This window comes from Leopardus geoffroyi, chromosome D1 (assembly GCF_018350155.1).
Source record: "Leopardus geoffroyi isolate Oge1 chromosome D1, O.geoffroyi_Oge1_pat1.0, whole genome shotgun sequence".
Taxonomy (NCBI): Eukaryota; Metazoa; Chordata; class Mammalia; order Carnivora; family Felidae; genus Leopardus; species Leopardus geoffroyi.
In genome coordinates, this window is record NC_059329.1 from 56,650,509 (window position 1) to 56,669,493 (window position 18,985).

The following is an 18,985-nucleotide window of genomic DNA, read 5'->3' on the forward strand; positions in this document are numbered from 1 at the left end:
ATGCCGGTTCCTTGCAAAGGGAGGGATTCTAGAGACACTTGGAAGGTATAATCAACAGACTGGCTGTGGAAGAGATTGAGGGAGTCCTTTATGATGCCTCCCACCATCCCCTGATTTCTAGCCTAGCCGGATGAGGCCATTCCAGGGATGGAAATGGTGCTGTGTCCAGGGGCAAGTGGGAGGGGAGAGTGGTCTCTGTAGAGTCCAGGAAGAGCACAGTGCAGGTGGGACACAGACAGCTAAGTCTCTCTTCCCCCAAGACCTACTTCCTACGACAGGAGCCCCTGCAGCCATACAAGAAGACCCCCACTGGGGGATGTTCATCAGACCTCCACCCCCCACCCCTTACCCCTCCCAGGAGAACCTCACCCCTTCATAGCATCCTGCTTTTGCTCAGGCTGTCCCCTCACTTGGAATGTCCCTTCTCTCTTTATGTCTCAAGGCTCGTCACGAACGCCTACCCCTTCTAAGAATTACCCCCCCTTGGACAAAAAGAGAATCGGGCCTCCCTCCCTCGGGCTCCCACAGCACCTCAGGCCTGGGCTGCCCCTTCGGACTGTGACTTTCTGTGTTTCCCAAGGGACTCAGTGTTGTGAGAGTGGAGCCTGGGCCTCGGAGGAGGGGCCTGGGCCAGGCTGGGAGGATGGTTGAGGCAGGGGCCTGAAGAACGGTGAGCAAGCCAGTTAGGGGCTGTGCCTGCCACCCTGCTGACGGGGCCTGGAGAGGCAGGACCGCTGACGAGTTCTCAGATATTGGGTGTCTGGAGAGGGCCAGCATACACGTATGGACAGGTGCATGCTGTCTTCCGGTGCCCCCAGCTGTGGTTGGCAGATGAGGGCGCTGACTTCGCAGGACCTCCCAGGCCACGCTCGGAGCCAGATTGGGCTCTGCCGGTGGGCAGGAGCCCAGGGGTGGAGAGTGTCCCAGCTGGTTCCCCACATCCCTGTCCTGTCGCCACCAAGTGGGCCTTGACAGGGGAGTGGATCCCAACTGGGAGTCAAGCTGGGCTCCCTGGATGAAGGAGCCTTTGCACTGGGCTCCAGGGTGTGATTGGAGTCAGCCAGAAGTGCTTGGGTATTCCCTGCCAGGGAGCTGTGGCCTGAACTCTGCCCTGTCTACATCGTGACTTAGTGTGCGACCCTCAGGCAAGGCCAGACCTTCTCTGGGCCTCGGCTTGCTTACGGGTTAGATGGAGGTTCAGATTCACGCCGCAAGGGTCCAGTTAGACAACGGGTACCAATGCACGTCACGTGTGGTGCAAGAGAGACCGCCGTCCCAACCCTGGGGAAAATGTGTTCTCCCTATAAACTTTCAAAGGGGTGGCTGTTCCCTTCTCCAGCACTTTGGCCGAAAGGGGCCCAGCAGGTCAGAGGGGCGCCCTCTGATCCCCAGTTTTCCCACTCCTAAAATGGGGATAAGACCCCATGTTATCCTTTAAGCCTTGCAGGGCTGACATGACGATAAGAAAACGGGAGATGATGTTATTGCATCCATGAGAGACAGAGGAGAGTCTGGCAGAGCCCTGGTTTGTTGCGGTACAAACAGCTGAGGATTTATCGCTGCAATAAAGCCAGGCCATCTCTGGCCTTCAGGAACCCCTGTACTCCACCTAGCTCCTCCTTGAATGGTGCCGAGGGTGCCTGGCCCTCCCTGGGAAGCGGCTAACGCTCCGTGACTGCCTTGAGTGTCTGCTTAGGGAGCCTGGGTGGGACAGGAGATGGAGCATCAGCAGTGCAGCCACCCACCACCCTGTGGCCTTGGCAGGGCCCTCTGAGGGCCTGGGATGATCCCTCCTGAGCGCCCCCCCCCCCACCCCAGCTCCTCTGCTCCTGTCTCCCCATGGGCTGATGCAACCCCTAGGGTGGGTGGGGAGAGGCGGGGTGTTCCAGGCTGGGCTTGGTTTAATTCTACTGCCTAATGAGCCGCTCTGAGTGCACCCCAGCAGAAGCAAGGGCAGACAGAGGCCTAATTGCCCAGCTCTCTGTAGCCCAGAAAAATAAATCCGGCCTCTTAGGCTGTCAGGAGCTGGCTGGGGGTGGGGACTCTAATCCCTTTCCCTGCTTGGCCCTAATGCTGTAATACATCTCAAACCTCCCCGGGCCACCCCCTCCCCCAAATCTCCTGGGTCAGGGCCAAAGTAATCCTGCCAGGGCCCGCCTGCCTCTCCCCTCCCGGAGCTCCCCACACCCTTCCCAGCTGACATTTCCCAGACTTTTTCCGGTGCATCAGTCCCCCCATTTGGCATGTGGCAAGGGTGAAAACAGGCTGATGAGTGGAGGAGGAGCTGGCGTGCCCGAGATCCAGCCTGCAGGAGGGCAGACTGGCCCTCTGTGGGTAGGCACCCCTCAAGCTCTCCAGTCTTTGCAGGGCTGTGTGGTGCTGAGGGCACAGCTGAACTCTGCAAACTTTTTTTTTTTTTTTAATGTTTATTTATTTTTGAGAAAGAAAGAGAGAGCAAGAGTGTGAGCAGGGGAGGGGCAGAGAGAGAGGGAGACACAGAATCCAAAGCAGGCTCCAGGCTCTGAGCTGTCAGCACAGAGCCCAGCGCGGGACTCAGACCCACAAACTGTGAAATCATGACCTGAGCCCAAGTCAGACAGACGCTCAACCGACTCAGCCACCCAGGTGCCCCACTGGACTCTAGGACCTTAAAGCAGAGTAGGGACCCCAGGGGTGGCACAGGGAGCAGGGCTCAGCCCTGTGGAAGGAGCCATGCCCAGCAGCACCCACACACGGGGAAAGGGCTGCCGTGGGGCAGACTAGAAAGCCTAGAAGCAGTGCACACGCATGTGAGGATATTCTGTGTGGTAAACGAACGTGGAAATGACGGCAGATTTCACAAACCGTGTAGAGACAGCTGAAGTATCCATTTGGTGGAAATAAAATTAGATCTCTGCCTCTTACCTCAAACCAAAATAAATTCCAGATGGATTAAAATGTATTTTTTTTTTCTATCTTTAAATTCCTTTTCTCTATTGAGGAAGTGCACATTTGTTGAGAAAATTCAAACAACTTGGAAAGATGTAAAGTAGATGGAATTCTAATCTTAACGCTTGAGAGAAATGGCTTTCCAACCTCTATCCGTGCACGTATATATACATCCGTGTGGAGCGGTAGACAGATGAATATAGAGAGCTGGGTGGATTACAGGTTTGAATGTAAACCGTAAAGCCAAGAAATTACCACTATAAAATATGAATCAAATATATACTCTTGGGCTACCTGTCTTAAACATGGTTCCAAAGGCAAAAACCTATAAAGGAAAAGAAGGGTAGATTAGACTACATGAAAATTTAAATTTTTATGCAGAAAGCATAATAAACCAAATTAAAGTAAAATGATGAAATAAGAAAAAATACACAGTAGGAGCGCCTGGGTGGCCCAGTTGGTTAAGCATCTGACTTCGGCTCAGCTCATGATCTCACGGCTCATGAGTTCGAGCCCCACATCAGGCTCTGTGCTGACAGTGTGGACCCTGCTTTGGATCCTCTGTCTCCCTCTTTCTCTGCCCACGCCTCCCGCCACCCTACCCACTGCCGCCTGAAAAAAAAAAAAAAAAAAAAAAAGACATTGAAAAAAAGAAAAATGGGCACCTGGGTGGCTCAGCCGGTTAAACATCCAGCTTCAGTTCAGGTCATGATCTCACAGTTCATTAGTTCGAGCCTTGTGTCAGGCTCTGTGCTGACAGCTCAGAGCCTGGAGCCTGCTTCGGATTCTGTGTCTCTCTGCCCCTCCCCCGCTCACACTCTGTCTGTCTCTTTCTCTCTCTCAAAAATAAGTAAATACTGGGGCACCTGGGTGGCTCAGTCGGTTGGGCATCCGACTTCGGCTCAGGTCATGATCTCGCGGTCCGTGAGTTCGAGCCCCGCGTCGGGCTCTGGGCTGACAGCTCAGAGCCTGGAGCCTGTTTCAGATTCTGTGTCTCCCTCTCTCTCTGACCTTCCCCCATTCATGCTCTATCTCTCTCTGTCTCAAAAAAACGAATAAACGTTAAAAAAAAATTTTTTTTTTAAAGTAAATATTAAAAAATTAAAAAAGAAAAATATACAGCACGTATGAAGGTTAATACTCCTACATAGAGTTTTTATATGCCCATAGCAAAGGAAGCCAGTTCTCCCAAACAAAAGCTGCTGAGCTCTGTGCCTTTATACCTTCTGTTCTCTCCCTCTGCCCCAGTCCGGGCTCCCTAACCTGTCATCCCAGCAGGCCCATTCCTTCCAGCTTTGCTGCATGCATCCCCTCCTCCGGGAAGCCCTCCAGACCATCTCTCCTCCCGTAACTGGCCGTAGGATGGGAATTGCCTGCTGGCTTCTCAGTCACCTGTGGGGGTTGCTCAGAGGGGAATCCAGGCCTCATTCATCTCCCTGTGCAGGGCACAGCACATATATCTAGGATGACTGGAAGAGAGAGGTGGCAAGGGTGTGGAGGGGAGATGCTGGGATTTGCTTTGGTATGGGGTGTGAGGTAGGGGTATAATTTTTTACCAATAGATGTCCCCACTCCATCTGTCGAATTCTGTATCCTTTCTGTACTAATTTACTATCTATTAATCTTGTGTCCTTGCTTCCAGGCTCTTCCCCTTCTTTCGGTCTGTTTCTCCATCTCTGAATTGAATCTGTAGAGGATGAGGCAAGATGATCTCTGAACTCTTGTCTAAGTCTAAAATTCCAGGGTTCCTGGCCTGGTACTGCCTATGACTCACTGTGTGACCTTGGGCCAGGCCTGGCCCCTCTGAGCCAATTTCCTCCTTGGTCAGACAAGGACAATTACATGTCTCGCTCATTGTTGCTCTGGGACAGTTGGAGATGCTGAAGGCACCCAGACCTGGGTGTGAATTCTGGCTCCACTCTTACATTTGCCCTTTGTGGCCTTGGGCAAGCCGCTTCCCCTGGCTGACCTCTGTGTTCCTCCAACTATAACACCTGCTTTGCAGAGCTGCGGGGAGGACGAGAGGAGTTGGAGCATGTGGAGGACTCCTAGGGGCACCTCGCCCCAACTCTGTGAAGAGCCCACGCAGGGCTCTGTCCTCCACAGCCAGCCATGCGGGTTGGGAGGGGGCACAGGACAGGTGCTATGCCAGGGTCTCCTTCCTTCATCTGTGCCAGCTCCTAGGACAGCAGCCTCCAGAGCTGGCCTGCCCTCTGCGTCCCACCAACGGTGACACCCACCCTGGGCTGGGAGCAGGTGAGCTGCTGGCTGTCCTCAGCAGCCGGAAGAAATTGGGTGTAGGGCAGGGGGCGGGGGGAACGTCTTGATCACTGTCTTCGCATAATTAAAGGGCTATCAGATGCGAAACGATAATTATAGGAACCATCGTGGATTTGGCAACTTACAGCTTACATCTATATCTGGCAGCCCTCCCGTGAGGTAGAGGTGATGTCACCCCTGTGAATGGAGGAGGAAGCTGAGGCTTGGTCCTGAGCAGCCCATGGCATGCGGCTACTGGGGAGGAGGGCTGAGAATTAAGATCCAACTCTCGTTTACACCCCCCGCAGTGCCCTGGTCCCGTGACCCCCAGAATTTCTTGCCCTTTTACTGGACTTGTTGTGTGTAGAATCTGAAAACCAGCTTCAGGGTGGTGGCCGAGGATGTCAGTGGCGCCTGAGGGAGGGACGGAGGGACTCACTGTAGGTCCTGCTGGTCTCTGCAGCATGCCGACCTGCTGGCCCCATTTTACAGAGCAGGAAGCTGGTGCCCGAGAGGATAAATAAATGTCTCCCCCAAGGTCACCCATTTAGTAGGAGGCGGCCAGTCTTGGGTTCAAAGCCAGTGTTGCTGGGCTCCCAAAGGCAGCCTGCCTCTATCCAGCTGCTGTCTTAGAAGGAAGAGGCAGGCAGCACCAGAGGGAGAGCGCCCATCCCTGCAGCTAAGGAGCCGAAGCAGGGTGGGCTCCTCCCCTGGGGGCTGCAGAGGCAGGGACTGGCGGGGAACAGGAGTCTAGCAAAACAGCGCTGTCCCCGCCATCCTGTGAATCTGAAGTCTGTGGCCGTGTCAAGGACGGATGGCTCCTGCTGCCCATGTGGAATTCAGGCTCCGGGGTCCGTTTGGGGGTCCAGGGCAGGGTCCCCAGGAGGGGAAGCGGTGTCTGCGTGCATCCTGGCCTGGGGTGGAGGTGTGGGGTGGGCCTGGCCCCCAGGCGAGTGGTACAACACGCTGTCACAGCCGGGCCTGTGCGGGCGTTTCCTGTGGAGGGCTGGCTTTGTGCGGCAGCCAGGCTTGGCGACTGTGCGAGCCCCCGCTGCTCATAAGCTCTTTCAGCACGTTTTTCTCTGAATGCAGAAGGCTCTGGGGTGGGCGGGACGGAGACGAAGAGGGACCGGAGACGACTCCACGATCATCAGGAGGCGGTGAGGAGGAGCGGTGGCGTCTGGGAAATTGGCACAGTGTCGCCTGGCGCGGGATGGAGGGACCCGTCTTCTGGAGGGTGGGGACAAGAACGGGAGGAGATGAGGCAGGGGGTGCGGGGCTGAATGCCCTGGCCTCTGGGGCTGGGTCTCCCCGCCTCTCCATCACCCCCAGCTCCCGGCACAGGGATGGAGAGGCCCCCGCAGCTCGTGGCCGGGCCTGTGCCCCTCCCCAGCTGCTCTCAGCCCCTCCCTGTGCCTGCTGCTGCCCAGCCAGCTCAGGAGCTCCCTGACCCTTGTCCTGCTCAGGTAGCTACAAGGCTCTGAACGGAAGGAGGCTGGGTATCACAGGAGCTCCTTCTCCTGGTCCCTCAGCCAGAGGATATGTCTGGGTTGGATGATGGCCCCGTCCACTGGGGACCTGAAGCCTCTCCGCGTCACAGTCAGGTTCACGCCTTCACACCGTGTCTAAGCATCACCTTGCGCTCTGCAGGATGTGAGCCCAGGGTACGCGGACGTATCTCAGCCATCCCTGCCCTGAAGGAGTCCACAGCCCAGGGAACCGTCCCTTATTATGTGCCTACTGTATGCCACTTGATATATATCACCTCATTTAATAGCAATCCTCCAAGGTAGGGGGTTATTCTCCCTGTTTTACAGGCGAGGAAACTGAGGCTCAGAGGAGTTAACTTGCCCAAGAGGCAGAGACCGGTCCATCGGCCTCCTGAGCCCAGGTTATTTTCATCTCCACATTTCAGAATGTGATTGAGGGTCAAATTGGCGGGCACCACGACTCTGTGCAGAAGTACTCAGGGAAAGGAGGTCTTCAAGGCCTGGAGGGATGCGGGTGTTTCCTGAAGGAGAAGGAGGTTTGGCCTGGGGTAGAGCCCCGAGAGAGAGGAGCGAGAATCGCAGGGGGCCTGGCTGGGCCTGGGACTACCATCCTGGGTCCCAGACGGCAAGGGCGGGTTTTGGGGAGAACTGCACAGGGCTGGCTCTCATGGGGGCCTCTGTCAGGATACCGAGTTCAATCCCACATCTATCCTCCCCCACTTGGTGACCTCGGGTATGTTCTTCAACCTCTGACTCCCACCTACGCATCCATACTGAGCCTTTGTGCAAATGAGCAAAAGTCTCCCCTTCTCCAGGACTCATGCCCAGCATGTACTGGAAAACAATCATGGCAAATATGTGTACTGATGGTAACCATGAGGTTAGTGCCACTTCTTAGTGATGAGGTCCACAGCTTGCTCAGCTGAATGTGCTGGCCCTTCTCTGAGGCCTGGGGGTTTTCCTCATTTGCTCTCGGATGGAGATAAAACCCCACAAAGAGAGAGTCCCAGGCCCTGGGCGGACTGAGAGGTGATGGAGGGCTGGTGGGTCCACCGTCCCTCCCAGCTGGCAGTGACCTCAGCGCCCGCACCGCCTGGGAGCAGGCCCAGGCCTTTCTCCTGTAGTGGCCCTGACAAGGACCCTTAATGCCATTTGCAGCCTCTTTGTTGATAGAGCCACTTCCTCTGCCAGTTCCTGGCCTGTCCCTCCCCTTTCTTCCAGCCCCCGCCATCCAGGTTTTTCCTCTGATTGTTCTTACAGTGACCTGCCGCTTCCCTGCTGGGGTCGGGTCTCTTCATCCCCGTCTACAGGCTCCCTGTGACCATGGGGCCACCAGCTTCTAGCTCCCAGGATTTTCATCTCCAGGTGGCCCCCGACCCCAGCTCGTGCCAGTTCTGATAGTGGGGTTCCTCATTCCTTAATGCCACGGCCTTGCCCCCGTATCTGCTGTGCCCTCAGTGTCTCATCCACCTGCCGGCTCTAATCTTATCTGGTGTCCAGGGTTGGGGCAGGGGAGCCCCTCATTCTCACCCAGTCTTTCCTGCCCCACCCTCAGGATCTGGTCAAGTGGGGACAGTGGCCCTTAGTGCACAGGGCCTGTCTGCTGTGGGTCCCCCAATGCCTGTGGTATTCCCAGCAAACCTGTCAGAATTGCTCCTCGGTTATGCATCATAACTCACCGTAGGACATCCCCCAGCACGTGTAGCAGCTTTTCTAACCTGCCACTGTCCCTACAGCTAGCCCCCTGGTCCCACCAGCTATTGAATTCCAGGCTGCTTGCCTGGGACAGGACCCATCATAGGCTGAGGCCTACCCCTCACCCAGGCCCCTCTCAGAACCCTGTCTAGTGGCCAGAGGTGCAGCAGCTTGCCCCTGCCGAAGTGGAGGGATCTCTGCGGACAGATGGCCACTCACTGCTGCCAGCCGGGGGTCTGCAGAAGACCACGGGCCCCTCTGCGGGGGCGGGATGGTAAGCCCCCGGTGAAATGTCTCCTGGGTGGGCATCTTCGTGGCAGAGTAAGAGAAAGGGTCTTTTCTCACCGATCATTATCAAATTCTTCTTAAGTTCCCACCCCACGCCGGGAATAGGAAGATCACCTAGATCTCGAAGGTGCTTATAGTATAACAGAGGTAACTGACATATAAAGACAGTTCTAGAACTGCGGGGTCTATGCTGGAACAGACATGGGGTCAGGGCTATGGAAGCTCTGTGGACAGGAGATTGACCTGATGGGACAGGGAAGGCCTCAGGGAGGAGGAGGGCCGCCCCGTGAACCAGAGAGGGGTTGCCTTCTAAATGGAGGGTATGGCTTGTGCAGAGGTACGGGGCTTGAAGAAGCCTATTGAGGGTCTGTGGGCAGTTCAGAGCGTGGCCTGTAAAGTGGCTGTGTGAGGGCAGAGGTGAGGGCTGAAGCCAGTGATATTCTCAGGCTGGGCATGACATGACCAGAGAAGGATCAGGCTTCGAGGACCTATGTTTAAGCTGGCCTGGAAGCAGCCAGCTATGCTCTGCAGGAAGTAGGGGCGAATGAATTCTTACTTGTGACCAAATGAGAATTGGAGGCAGCAAGAGGGACTCGGAGAAAGCCAAGACCCGGGGGATGCTAGGCCAGCCGGGCTGGGGTTGCTGGCTCAGACGGGGCATCCCCCAGCCCTCAGCCCCGTGGCTGAGCTACAGCCCTTCTCTGCTCCCCCAGACAGTCCCAGCCATTCTTGGGTTCCAGTGCTCCAGAAAGGTACATGGCTCACCCTGCTCCTATCTGGGGTCTCTCCATTCCTGAGCAAGGCTGCACCTCACGGGCCCAGGGCTGGGGCTCGTGCCATTCTCTGTCCAGGTGGGACAGACACGGGTGGTCCGGTCTCTAAGAAACCACCCACCGCCAGCTGCTGGAAAGATGGTTTCACCTCCGCCTCTCTGCTTATGTACAAAGCGGGGCTAAGCAAGGCTGCCTGGCTCTGTACATGACAGCGAGCGGAGGAGGCTGCTTTCACCGTCACCCAAGCTCAGACCCTCCTGCCCAGGGCTAGGCACGGAGTGGGTGCTCAGTGTGGACCTTCGTCGGGGTTTGAGGGCCTGTCCTGCGTGCTGGGCGTGGCAGAGCATGCCTGAAGCCGTGCTACTAGAGCACGGACTGCTTGCCAGCCCTGGCTCTGAGCACTTGGCTTGTATTATCTCATTTAATGCTCACGTCAACCCCGTGGTGTAAGTACTAGTATTGTCCTCACGTCACACGGGAATACACTGAGGCACAGAAGGGTTATGTCAGCTTGTGATGCCTGAGGCTAAATGGCTTGTAAGCTCCAGACACTGTGTGCATAATCGCTCCACTGTGGTGTCTTCTTGATGGCACAGGATGGAGGTGTCCCGGGCAGTGAGTGAACTTTCTCTCTTCTTGTACTTGCGTCCCTGCCTGCAGTCATAAATGCTAAGGGAGTGTCCTTGCAGAACCTGCAGTCGCTTGCGAGACACAGTCACGTGAGCTGATCGCGGTGCACAGGGCGTGAGTTTAAAGTCGGGGGCACTGAGGCTGTGGCAGCAGCGTGGGCTGGGCGGCAGAGGTGAAGTCCAGGAAGACTTCACAGAGGAGGTGACATTTGAGCTGACTTGAAAGGTGAATGGGAATGTGAGACAAATAAACCAGGAGGGATGGCTCTTCCGGGGTGAGGGAATTGGTTGGGGAAGGGGATGAAGGCAGAGAGGTGGAGAGAACACCCCCAGAGGGGATCCCCTGCTTGGCTACGCAGTGAGGAGCCATCAAGAGGCTACGCTGAGGTTTGAGCCATGACTCTGGGCTGGAAGGATCAAAGAAGCCTAAGGGAGCTGCAGGGAGCCCTCAAGCCTTCTGGGCAACGGTCAGGCAAGAGATACCCAGGCTGCCCAAGCCCTGCAAACCCTCAAGGTGGGGGTGGTCTTTGTTCTCTTCTATGCTGACTTCCCCTCAAACGCCGTTTGTTCGTTCTGATGATCTCAGCGGTTTCCCAGAGAGCAGGATGTTCCCAGCTTGCTGTGCTTCTGAGATAAGGCGACAGACGAAAGCAGGGATAAACCTGAGGGCCCAGCCGGAAGTGCCTGCGGACCTCTCTGGAAGCAGCAGTGTCGGGGGCCCCCACCCCCCTCCCTGCAGGAGACAGAGGGGCTACGTGGCCCAGCCCCGAGGGGCCGGTGCCTGGTACGGCTGGCAGAAGGCTACACTTCGAGGCCAGAGACTGGGACACTGGTCTTTAATGCTCCACTCACTTGCTGTGTGACTAGGACAAGTCGCTTCACCTCTCCGGGCCTCAGTGTATTTATCAGTAGCATGGGGCAGGTGTGGGAAAGAATACCTACACTGTAGGTGTGTGCGAGAAGGGAAGGAGGTAAGCGATGTGGCCTCACAGACTGCAGATGACCATGCCGGTAAAAAGGCTTAGGGCAGACACGGCCTTTGCTCCTGGGAGCCATCGCCAGTATGGGGAGAACGGTGCACACTGGAAAGGCCTCAGCCCAAGGGGGTGGATCCCTGACCCCGCTCCTAGCTCCCTACCATTTTGTGACTTTGAGCTCTGTGATGTTGGGCGGGTCGCTTCCCCCTCTGAGCCTCAGGGTCCCCACCAGTATGAAGAGGCCAGTAATCCCTGCCTGGCAGGTTTGGCTATAAAGTGAGAGCAGGAAGAACATTCTAGATGGGAGGTGGCCCCAGAATCCAGCCCCTGACCTCACCTGACCCCTTTCCCCGCTCTGTTCTTCCAGTGGGAACGCCTCTGGTTCCTGCTCCTCACCTTCACCTTTGGCCTCACACTCACCTGGCTCTACTTCTGGTGGGAAGTCCACAATGACTACGATGAATTCAACTGGTGAGTGGGTGTGGGGTAAGCAGGGGACATGGGGGCCTGGGCCCTGGGCTGGAACTGCGGGGCTTGGGTTGGAGCCTCTCTCCCAGGCTGACCCTCAGGGCTCTCCGTGTGGCTTTTGGGGAGCAGGGTCCTCTGGAAAGAACAAAGGCTGGGCAGGAGCTGAGACCAGCCGGGAGGAACAGGGAACTCCTTCCTGGTGCTGCTCTCATGGAAAACAGGAACATAAGATGGGCAGGGCTCAGCCAGGGTCCGGGGCCCCTGAACCTCTTTGTAGGCAAGAACCCCAAGGCCCAGAAAGACCAGGGCCTCAGCAGAGGAGGTGACCCCAGACCGCAGGCCTCCTCAGTCCCTGAGCAGGACTTTGGGCAGGGCCGGCAGATGCTATGGTTCTGGGACAGTTCAGGGTCCTTTATGGGCACCAGCCTCGGGTCCAAGGGCAGGGCTGTCTGAGGCTGGGACCTGGGTACGCAAGGGTACCTGTTTCTTCTTCACCCGTCTCCATTGCCTGCCGTTGCCAGACAGTGAAAAGCATGGGATCGGGGTAAGTTCCCTGGGTTCTAATGGAGACTCCTCCATTGACAAGTGTGGAAACTGAGGCCCAAGATCACATAGCCGCTGAGGAGCAGAGTTGGGGCTTGGAAGCCAGGCCTCCTCACTCCCTATCCAGTGCTGTCTTTTCCTTCTGGTTAGAAGTTCAGCTCAGTTCAGTGTGACCATGAGCACACTAAGGTGAGCCTCTCAGGCTCGGTTTCCTCTCCCGTAAAATGGGATAATTCCAATCTCATCAGGTCTTTCTGAGGATGAAACGAGATGATGGCCATGGGAGGGCTTAGAGCTCCATGTCACCCTCAGGGCTGCTTCCCAGGAGGCCGGATCTCCAGCTGGAAGGTGGCCATGATGCTAGAATTGGGGATTTCTAGGACTCTGGGCTTCTGACGGGCTGTGGTTCTAGGATTCTGGGATGATCCTAAGACTCCGTTAATGGAGTCTGGGCGTCCACTCCCCTCTGCGTGGCACAAGGCTGTGCCTCTGTTATTAATGAGCACAATAAAGGATGTGCTGCTGTCCCCCTACAGCCCAGCAAGACGAGCTTGAGTCCCAGAGGTGCCCTCTGGCCTTTATTAAATGCCATAAATCAATTATTCATCCTCACAGGTATCCAAAGCGTCAGCACTGTTGTGCGTAAATGGGAACATTCCCTGCTGGCCCTCCACTGCAGTCATTGGACACTTCTGCTGAAGGTCTGCTGCCTGGGAGATCCTCAGGTCCCCCCGCATCATGTACAGATGGGGAAACTAAGGCCCAGAGAGGGCAGGACTCACCCACAACCACAAAACCACTTAGTGCCAAAACATATATTGAGGACAGTCTGAGGAGACTGGAGTTCAGAGAGGTTAAGTAGACTTTTCACAGTCACACAGCGAGGTGCAGGCAGGTGTAGGACAGGGACTTGAGCATGGCTGACTGTATCACGCTGTCTAAGAACTACCTCAGTCTGCCCAAAGACTGAGCGTCCTGTCACTGGGCAGCTCACGCAGAGGATGGGTGCCTACCCTGCTGGGGAGTCTGCAGGGGGAAGGCCTGCCTGCGACTTAGGGATGGCCTGAAGGCCTGTAGCTCCATCAGCCTGTCACTGTCACCTCGGTTTCTTGGAGTCAGTGCTGGGGTTCAGGGGACCCTGGCCCCGCCCTCCTAGTCCCGACAGCCTCTGGGGATAGTTCACGCAGCGAGGGGTTGCGAGCGAGAAGCAGGTGGTCAGGGCTGGCTGCGGAAAGCTAGGGAGGGGCCACGTGGGCTGTTGCTGTCCAGGAGGGCTTCCTGCCAAAAGTGGGAGACGAATGGAACTAAAACATCTTTCAGGACCAGTTCCTAAGAAGCGAGTCCCGCCCTTCTTTGGGCCTCAGTTTCTCCACCTGTAGGAGGGTGCATTCAGTGATCTTCTAAGCAGTAGATTTCTCCCTGCAATCTGAAGATGAGGGCCAGGGTGCTCCATAGTGTCCTAGTGTCCCTTCCCATCACCCCTGCCCATGCCCGAGATGGCAGTAGGCCTGAAACTGCCTGGTGCCGGCTCAGAGTCTCTGACCACCTTGAGTAAATTGCTGCCTTCTCTGAGCCTCAGTTTCCTCAGTTGTACAGGGAGGATGTGGATGGTTCAGTCTTTCTGGAGAGCAACTAAGCAGTATCTATCAGGAGCCTTAAAAAGTCCATTCCCTTTGGCCCTATAATTCTATTCGTAGGAGTCTATCCTAAGAAAATAATTAATAATACAGAAAGCTATGTACAAAATTTTCTTTTTTGTGTTAATTTATAAGAGTGAATAATTAGAAACTGTTTTCATCAGTAGGAAGTTGGCTACGTATGGTACATTAATTCAACAGGCCACAGGGCTGTCAAAAAATCAAATTTCTTCAGGATTTTTACTGACCTCAGTAAATTCTTGTGTTAATAACAAGAAGAGAATTGATTACTTATCATGTGCCTTGCCTCACTTCATCCTCAGGAAACCCTGTGAAGGGCACTTTGTTATCTCCATCCTGTAGATGAGAAAACTAAGGCTAAGATAAGTCAGGTATTATGTTGTATCAACCCTAAGACCCCAAATTTTCACACTCTAGCATTGAAATTGAGACGCATGTCACAATCGATGGCATCTTAGAATCGGGGAAGCCTGTCACCTCCACAGGGTCCTGCAAGCCAGTGAGAGGCAGAGTGGGGATTTGAACCCAGTGCACCTCCCTCCAAAGCCCAAACCAAGCATATGCTAGACGTGGCAGGGTCCTGGCTTTGCTGCTTTACAAATATATAAGCCTGGCAGGGAAACCCAGCAGAAGAAAAGTCTGCAAAGTCTCAGCAGCGGTTACTTCTGGGCAGTAGAATTATGGGGAATTGTTTTCTTTATGCTTCTTGGCATGCCTGGGTGTCCCCTGTGAGCCCTGGACAAGCCTGACCGGTGAGCACGGGAACCGTGACATCATTACTGACTGGTCCAAGGCCTGGTCACTGAGCCTGGCTGTGTGAGAGCTGACAGCCCGCTGTCCCAAGGGAACCTCCTGGTTCCCTGGTGCAGGTCTGACCCCTTCTCCTCCCGGCAGGTACCTCTACAACCGCATGGGCTACTGGAGTGACTGGTCTGTGCCCATCCTCATGACCACAGCTGCTGCCTTCACCTACATCGCAGGCCTCCTGGTACGTGGGGCGTCTCAGAGGGCAGGTGGCCCTGCTCCCAGGGGGTGGGAGACTTGGCTTACATGGGCCGATGGAGGACCACCCTGGCCTAAAAAGGGAAGCTGGCTTTTCCCGGGTCCTCCTAGCCTGCTGCCCCTCTGGGGCTCGGCTTCCTCCAAGGTGGGAGGTCATCTTTTGCCCCATCCTGGAATGTTTTCCTCCTGACCCAGTGACGAGGGCCATCTTGCTGTTAGGGTCCACTGCAGACTGTCTCTTCCAGAAACTTCTGCCTTGGTTCTTGCTAACAATTCTCTACTCCCTCAGACTCAGGTCGATCCCCACGCTAGACTGGGAGCTCCCTGGGGACTAGGCTCAAGTCTGCTTCAGAATCCTGGGGCCCTGAACTCTCAAAACATTAACTGGGCAGCCCAAGCGCCCAGTGACCTGTGGAGGGAGAAACTGTAGAGGAGGAGGAGCCTAGCAGCCTAGAAAAACCGGGGAGGAGGCCAGGCTTAGTCTGGGCTGGGCACTCCCATCGCCTACAGGGAGGGTTTGTTGACTGCTCTGACCAAGGTCCAGAGCAGCAGTGGGCAGAAGGGTGTCTGGGGAGCTAGCAGAAACCTTTGGGTCACACACGGTGCCCGACCGTCACCTCGTGGGCCCCCTCTTCAGGTCCTGGCACTATGTCACATCGCCGTGGGGCAGCAGATGAACCTACACTGGCTGCACAAGGTAAGGGCTGCCTCCCTGGGGGGTGGGGGAGGGGCAGGGAGGCCGCAGCCCCGGAGGAAGAGCTCGGACACGCCATCCTTCCTCTGCATCATGATGACAGCCGTTCCAGTGGCTAAGGGAGTGCTCACCATACACCTGGCACTGTTCTCATCGTCTAGCCTATATTAACTCATTTAACCCTCACCGGTAGCCCTGTGCGGTAGGTACTAATATCATCCCATTTTGCAGTTGGGCAAACCGAGGTACGAAGAGGTTAGAGAACTTGCCCAGGGTCTCCCACTTAATAAGAATCTAGCTCTGTAGCTGCTGCTTGCCCCACGCAGGTCACGGCCCTGGCCCCCTCTCCTCTTCATCGGTGAGCTCATTGTAAACCTGGTGATGTTATTCCCAACTCAAAGCCCTTCCCACCGCTCTCCCCTTTGCTCCCGGGGCGATCCCAGCTCCCCCACTGGCACTACAGCCCTGTATGACTTGGGTCCTGCTAACACCTCCCAACTGCTGGCTTGGGACAGCCACCCTCGGCTTCTGCTGCAGGAGATATCCCAGGCCCTGCCAGCATGGCTACCTCTCCTCTCCTCTACCTCTTCCCTCTTGCCCTCCCTTTCTCTCTCCTTTGGACTCCTTTCTTAGTTTGCTTCCCCCACCTACAGGCTGCTCAGATTCCCCCAGCCCTGGCAGGCTCCCTTGCCATAGTCCTGAGCCTCTGTGCTGTCCATTTCTGCCTTGCTCCCCCACCCTGGCCCACCCCAGTCTGGGAGCTCCTTGCAGGCCAGATTGGCTTTGCCCATCTCTGTGTCCCTAGTGCCCCACTCAGGGCTGGGCCCAAAGTGGGGAGGCTCCACACATTCTGAGCCTCAGCGCTCTGAGCATTTATTGCATGCATGGTGCTGAATGTATGTGGCCCACGCTTGCCCCTTCTTGAGGCCCCAGTGGGCACGGGGTGGTACAAAGCCAATCAGGAGAGCCCCTCCTTCCTGGGATGCCTGGGCCTTGGCGGGAGGCTGGGCACCTCTTTCTCCCCAGAGCCTGGCTCAGAGTGAGCATGCCGTTTAGGAAGGGACAGAAATGTCCAGAAGTAACCATGAGCCCACGAGATGGGTGAGGAGTGACAGGGGCAGGGGCTCACTTCCTGCTAGAAGGGGGACAGGGCATATCCAGCTGGGCTGTGTGGAGTGGCAGCTGCCAGTGGGCATCCGGGGGCCTCCGAGGTCAGGTGCTGGGGGAGTCAGATCCCGGGGACTGAATTCTGAGAGGAGTGAAGACCAGCCAGCAGCCCTCCCTGCTTCCTCCTGCTTGTCACTGTATCCTGAGGTGTCCTCTGGGCTTCTGAAGTCCCCTCTTGAAGCACTTTCTTCTCTCTGCTGGGCAGCCGACTTGAAAGAGCTGCACCAGCTGGCACCCCGGGTGGGGCTGGCACCCACCGTGGTTACCTCCTTGGGCTCGTGCCTGGTTCTCAGCAGGCCAGGTCACACTTGCTTGATCCTAGTGGAGAGGCCTCTGGAGGCACTCAGCCAGCCGGGGTTGCAGACCAGTACCCGGGGCTAGGAGGATCCGAGCCCTTCATCTGCACCAGTGCCAGTGCCAGCTCCTGGGTGCCAGTCCTGCCTTCCTCTCCTCTCTGTCCCCTCCCGGGAGGTCTCAGCACGAGGAAGGTCTTTCCAGGCAGAGCTGATCCATAGCTGGAGCCATGGCATCTGGAGCAAGGGAGTTCCTGGGGGCCAGGAGTATTCAAGTAGGGGCTAGAGTTCTACTGTTCTGTTTCTATGACTCTAAAGAATCCTTATTCTTTTTTGTTTTAACCAATTTTTGACCAGCTACTATATGGACGTGGTTCAAAATTAAAAAGGTACTAAAAAGTAGGCAATGTTAATCTCCCTCCTATCCTTCCAGCGATATTTTAAGTACCTGCAAATACACATCTGGTTTCTTCGTTTCCTTCTTCTCTGAACCCAAGTACCGGCCTGCTACCTCTGCACCCTGACAAAATTAGAGCTCTTTGCCCTTCAGTGCATTGAGAACATTCCCATCACGTCCATCCCTTGCTCCTGCCCCGCTGTCTCATCCCTGGTTCCCGAGGCTGGTGGGCCCGCCCGATGTCCCAGTGCATGCGGCACAATGCGGCAGCGACCCGGGCGGGGAGGTGCGAGATAAAGAGCACCCACTTTCACTAGCTCCTGCCAAACTGCCTCCTTGCCACGGCCCACCAACCCATGCCTCTGAGTGTGCTTAGAGAGCACACTCGCCATCAAGTGTTCACAGATTTCTTGACTTTGGCCAACGTGATGGGTGAGGATGAGCCTCGGTGTAGCTTTAATCTGCATTTCCCTTGTGATGACTTAGACTCAGCATCTTCCCCAAGCTTGAGTCATTTGCGTTTCCTTTTTCATAAACTGGCTCTTCGTCTCTTTTGCCCTTTTTGCTGTGGGATGTGCTTTTTGCGTAGTAGTTTGTAGGAGCTCTTTCTAGATTCAGAAAATTAGCCCTTTGGCCAGTGAACTGCAGATGATTCTTCCTAATTCATCTTTCGATTGGGCTTGTGTTTTTGCCATAGGAATTTTTTTATTTTTCCGGATGGGAATCTGTCATCTCTTTTATGTCTCCTGGATTTTGTGTCCGACTTAGGAAAGTCTTTCCCTAGGGACAGCTGGGTGGCTCGGTCGGTTAAGCTTCTGACTCTTGATTTCAGTTCGGGTCATGATCTCTCTCTCTCTCTCTCTGTGAGATCTCTGAGATCTCTTTCTCTCTGAGAGCCCTGCATCGGACTCTGCACTCACAGTGCAGAAACTGCTTGAGATTCTCTGTCTCTCTCTCTCTCTCTCTCTCTTCTGTCTGCCCATCTCCCTCTGTCTCTCTCTCTCCCCTGCCCTCTCAAAATTAAATAAACTTAAAAAAAAAAAAAAGAAAGAAAGAAAAGTCTTTCCCACTCCAAGATGATAAAATTTCTCTGTTGGTATCATTTGGTAATTATAGGTTTCTGGGTTCCTAATTTTTTTTTTTTAACATTTATTTGTTTTATCTTTTTGGAAGTTTATTTGGGAGTATAGTGTGATCTTTGTTCTTTTTTAGATGGCTTCCCAGGTCCCTACTCTCTGTTCAGTAATCCATTCTCCCCCTCTAATGTGAGATGCCACTTTTATAGTAGACTAGTTTTTTTTTTTTTTTAATGTATTTAGATCTGTTCCTGGTTGTTGTTGTTTTTATTTACTTTCACTTACCTCCCTGGTCTCATGTCTATATAATACTGCTTTAAGAACTATAATTTTAGATTATGTTTTAATCATGATCTTTATTTTGAGAGTCTCTGGTTCCCTAGGGTCATGGGTAAGGGTGGGCTGCAGAACAGAGGGGCCCAGGACAATGAGGGGGGTGGGGGCGCTTGGGACAGGCAGGGTAGCGTGAGCAGATCTGGGTGTCTACTTGGGGACCTTCCCCATCCACCCTAGTCCTCCCAAAGGTCCTGTTTCCCAGAAACAGGAGACAAGTCGAGAGGCCCAGAAGATGAGAAGTGTGGGGCTTTCCAGTAAACAGGAGGTTGTTTCCCCGAGATGTCCCCTTCCTGCCCCCCCCACCCACAACGC

At 55.1% G+C, this 18,985-nt stretch overlaps 1 protein-coding gene across 12 annotated transcripts in view; it reads left to right on the forward strand.

Annotated features, from left to right (window-relative positions):
* The window catches only part of GDPD5 (glycerophosphodiester phosphodiesterase domain containing 5), an 87,563-nt gene that overhangs the window by 49,339 nt on the left and 19,239 nt on the right, over positions 1 to 18,985 (forward strand). For 10 of the 12 annotated variants that reach the window (XM_045483983.1, XM_045483984.1, XM_045483986.1 and 7 more), the window contains 3 exons: positions 11,407 to 11,510; positions 14,603 to 14,696; positions 15,348 to 15,407. In XM_045483983.1, the coding sequence (XP_045339939.1) occupies positions 11,407 to 11,510; positions 14,603 to 14,696; positions 15,348 to 15,407 (258 nt within the window). Of the gene's footprint in view, positions 1 to 8,227; positions 8,647 to 11,406; positions 11,511 to 12,654; positions 12,752 to 14,602; positions 14,697 to 15,347; positions 15,408 to 18,985 lie in introns of those variants that run through there. The other 2 variants (XM_045483987.1, XM_045483988.1) reach the window with 2 other exon arrangements.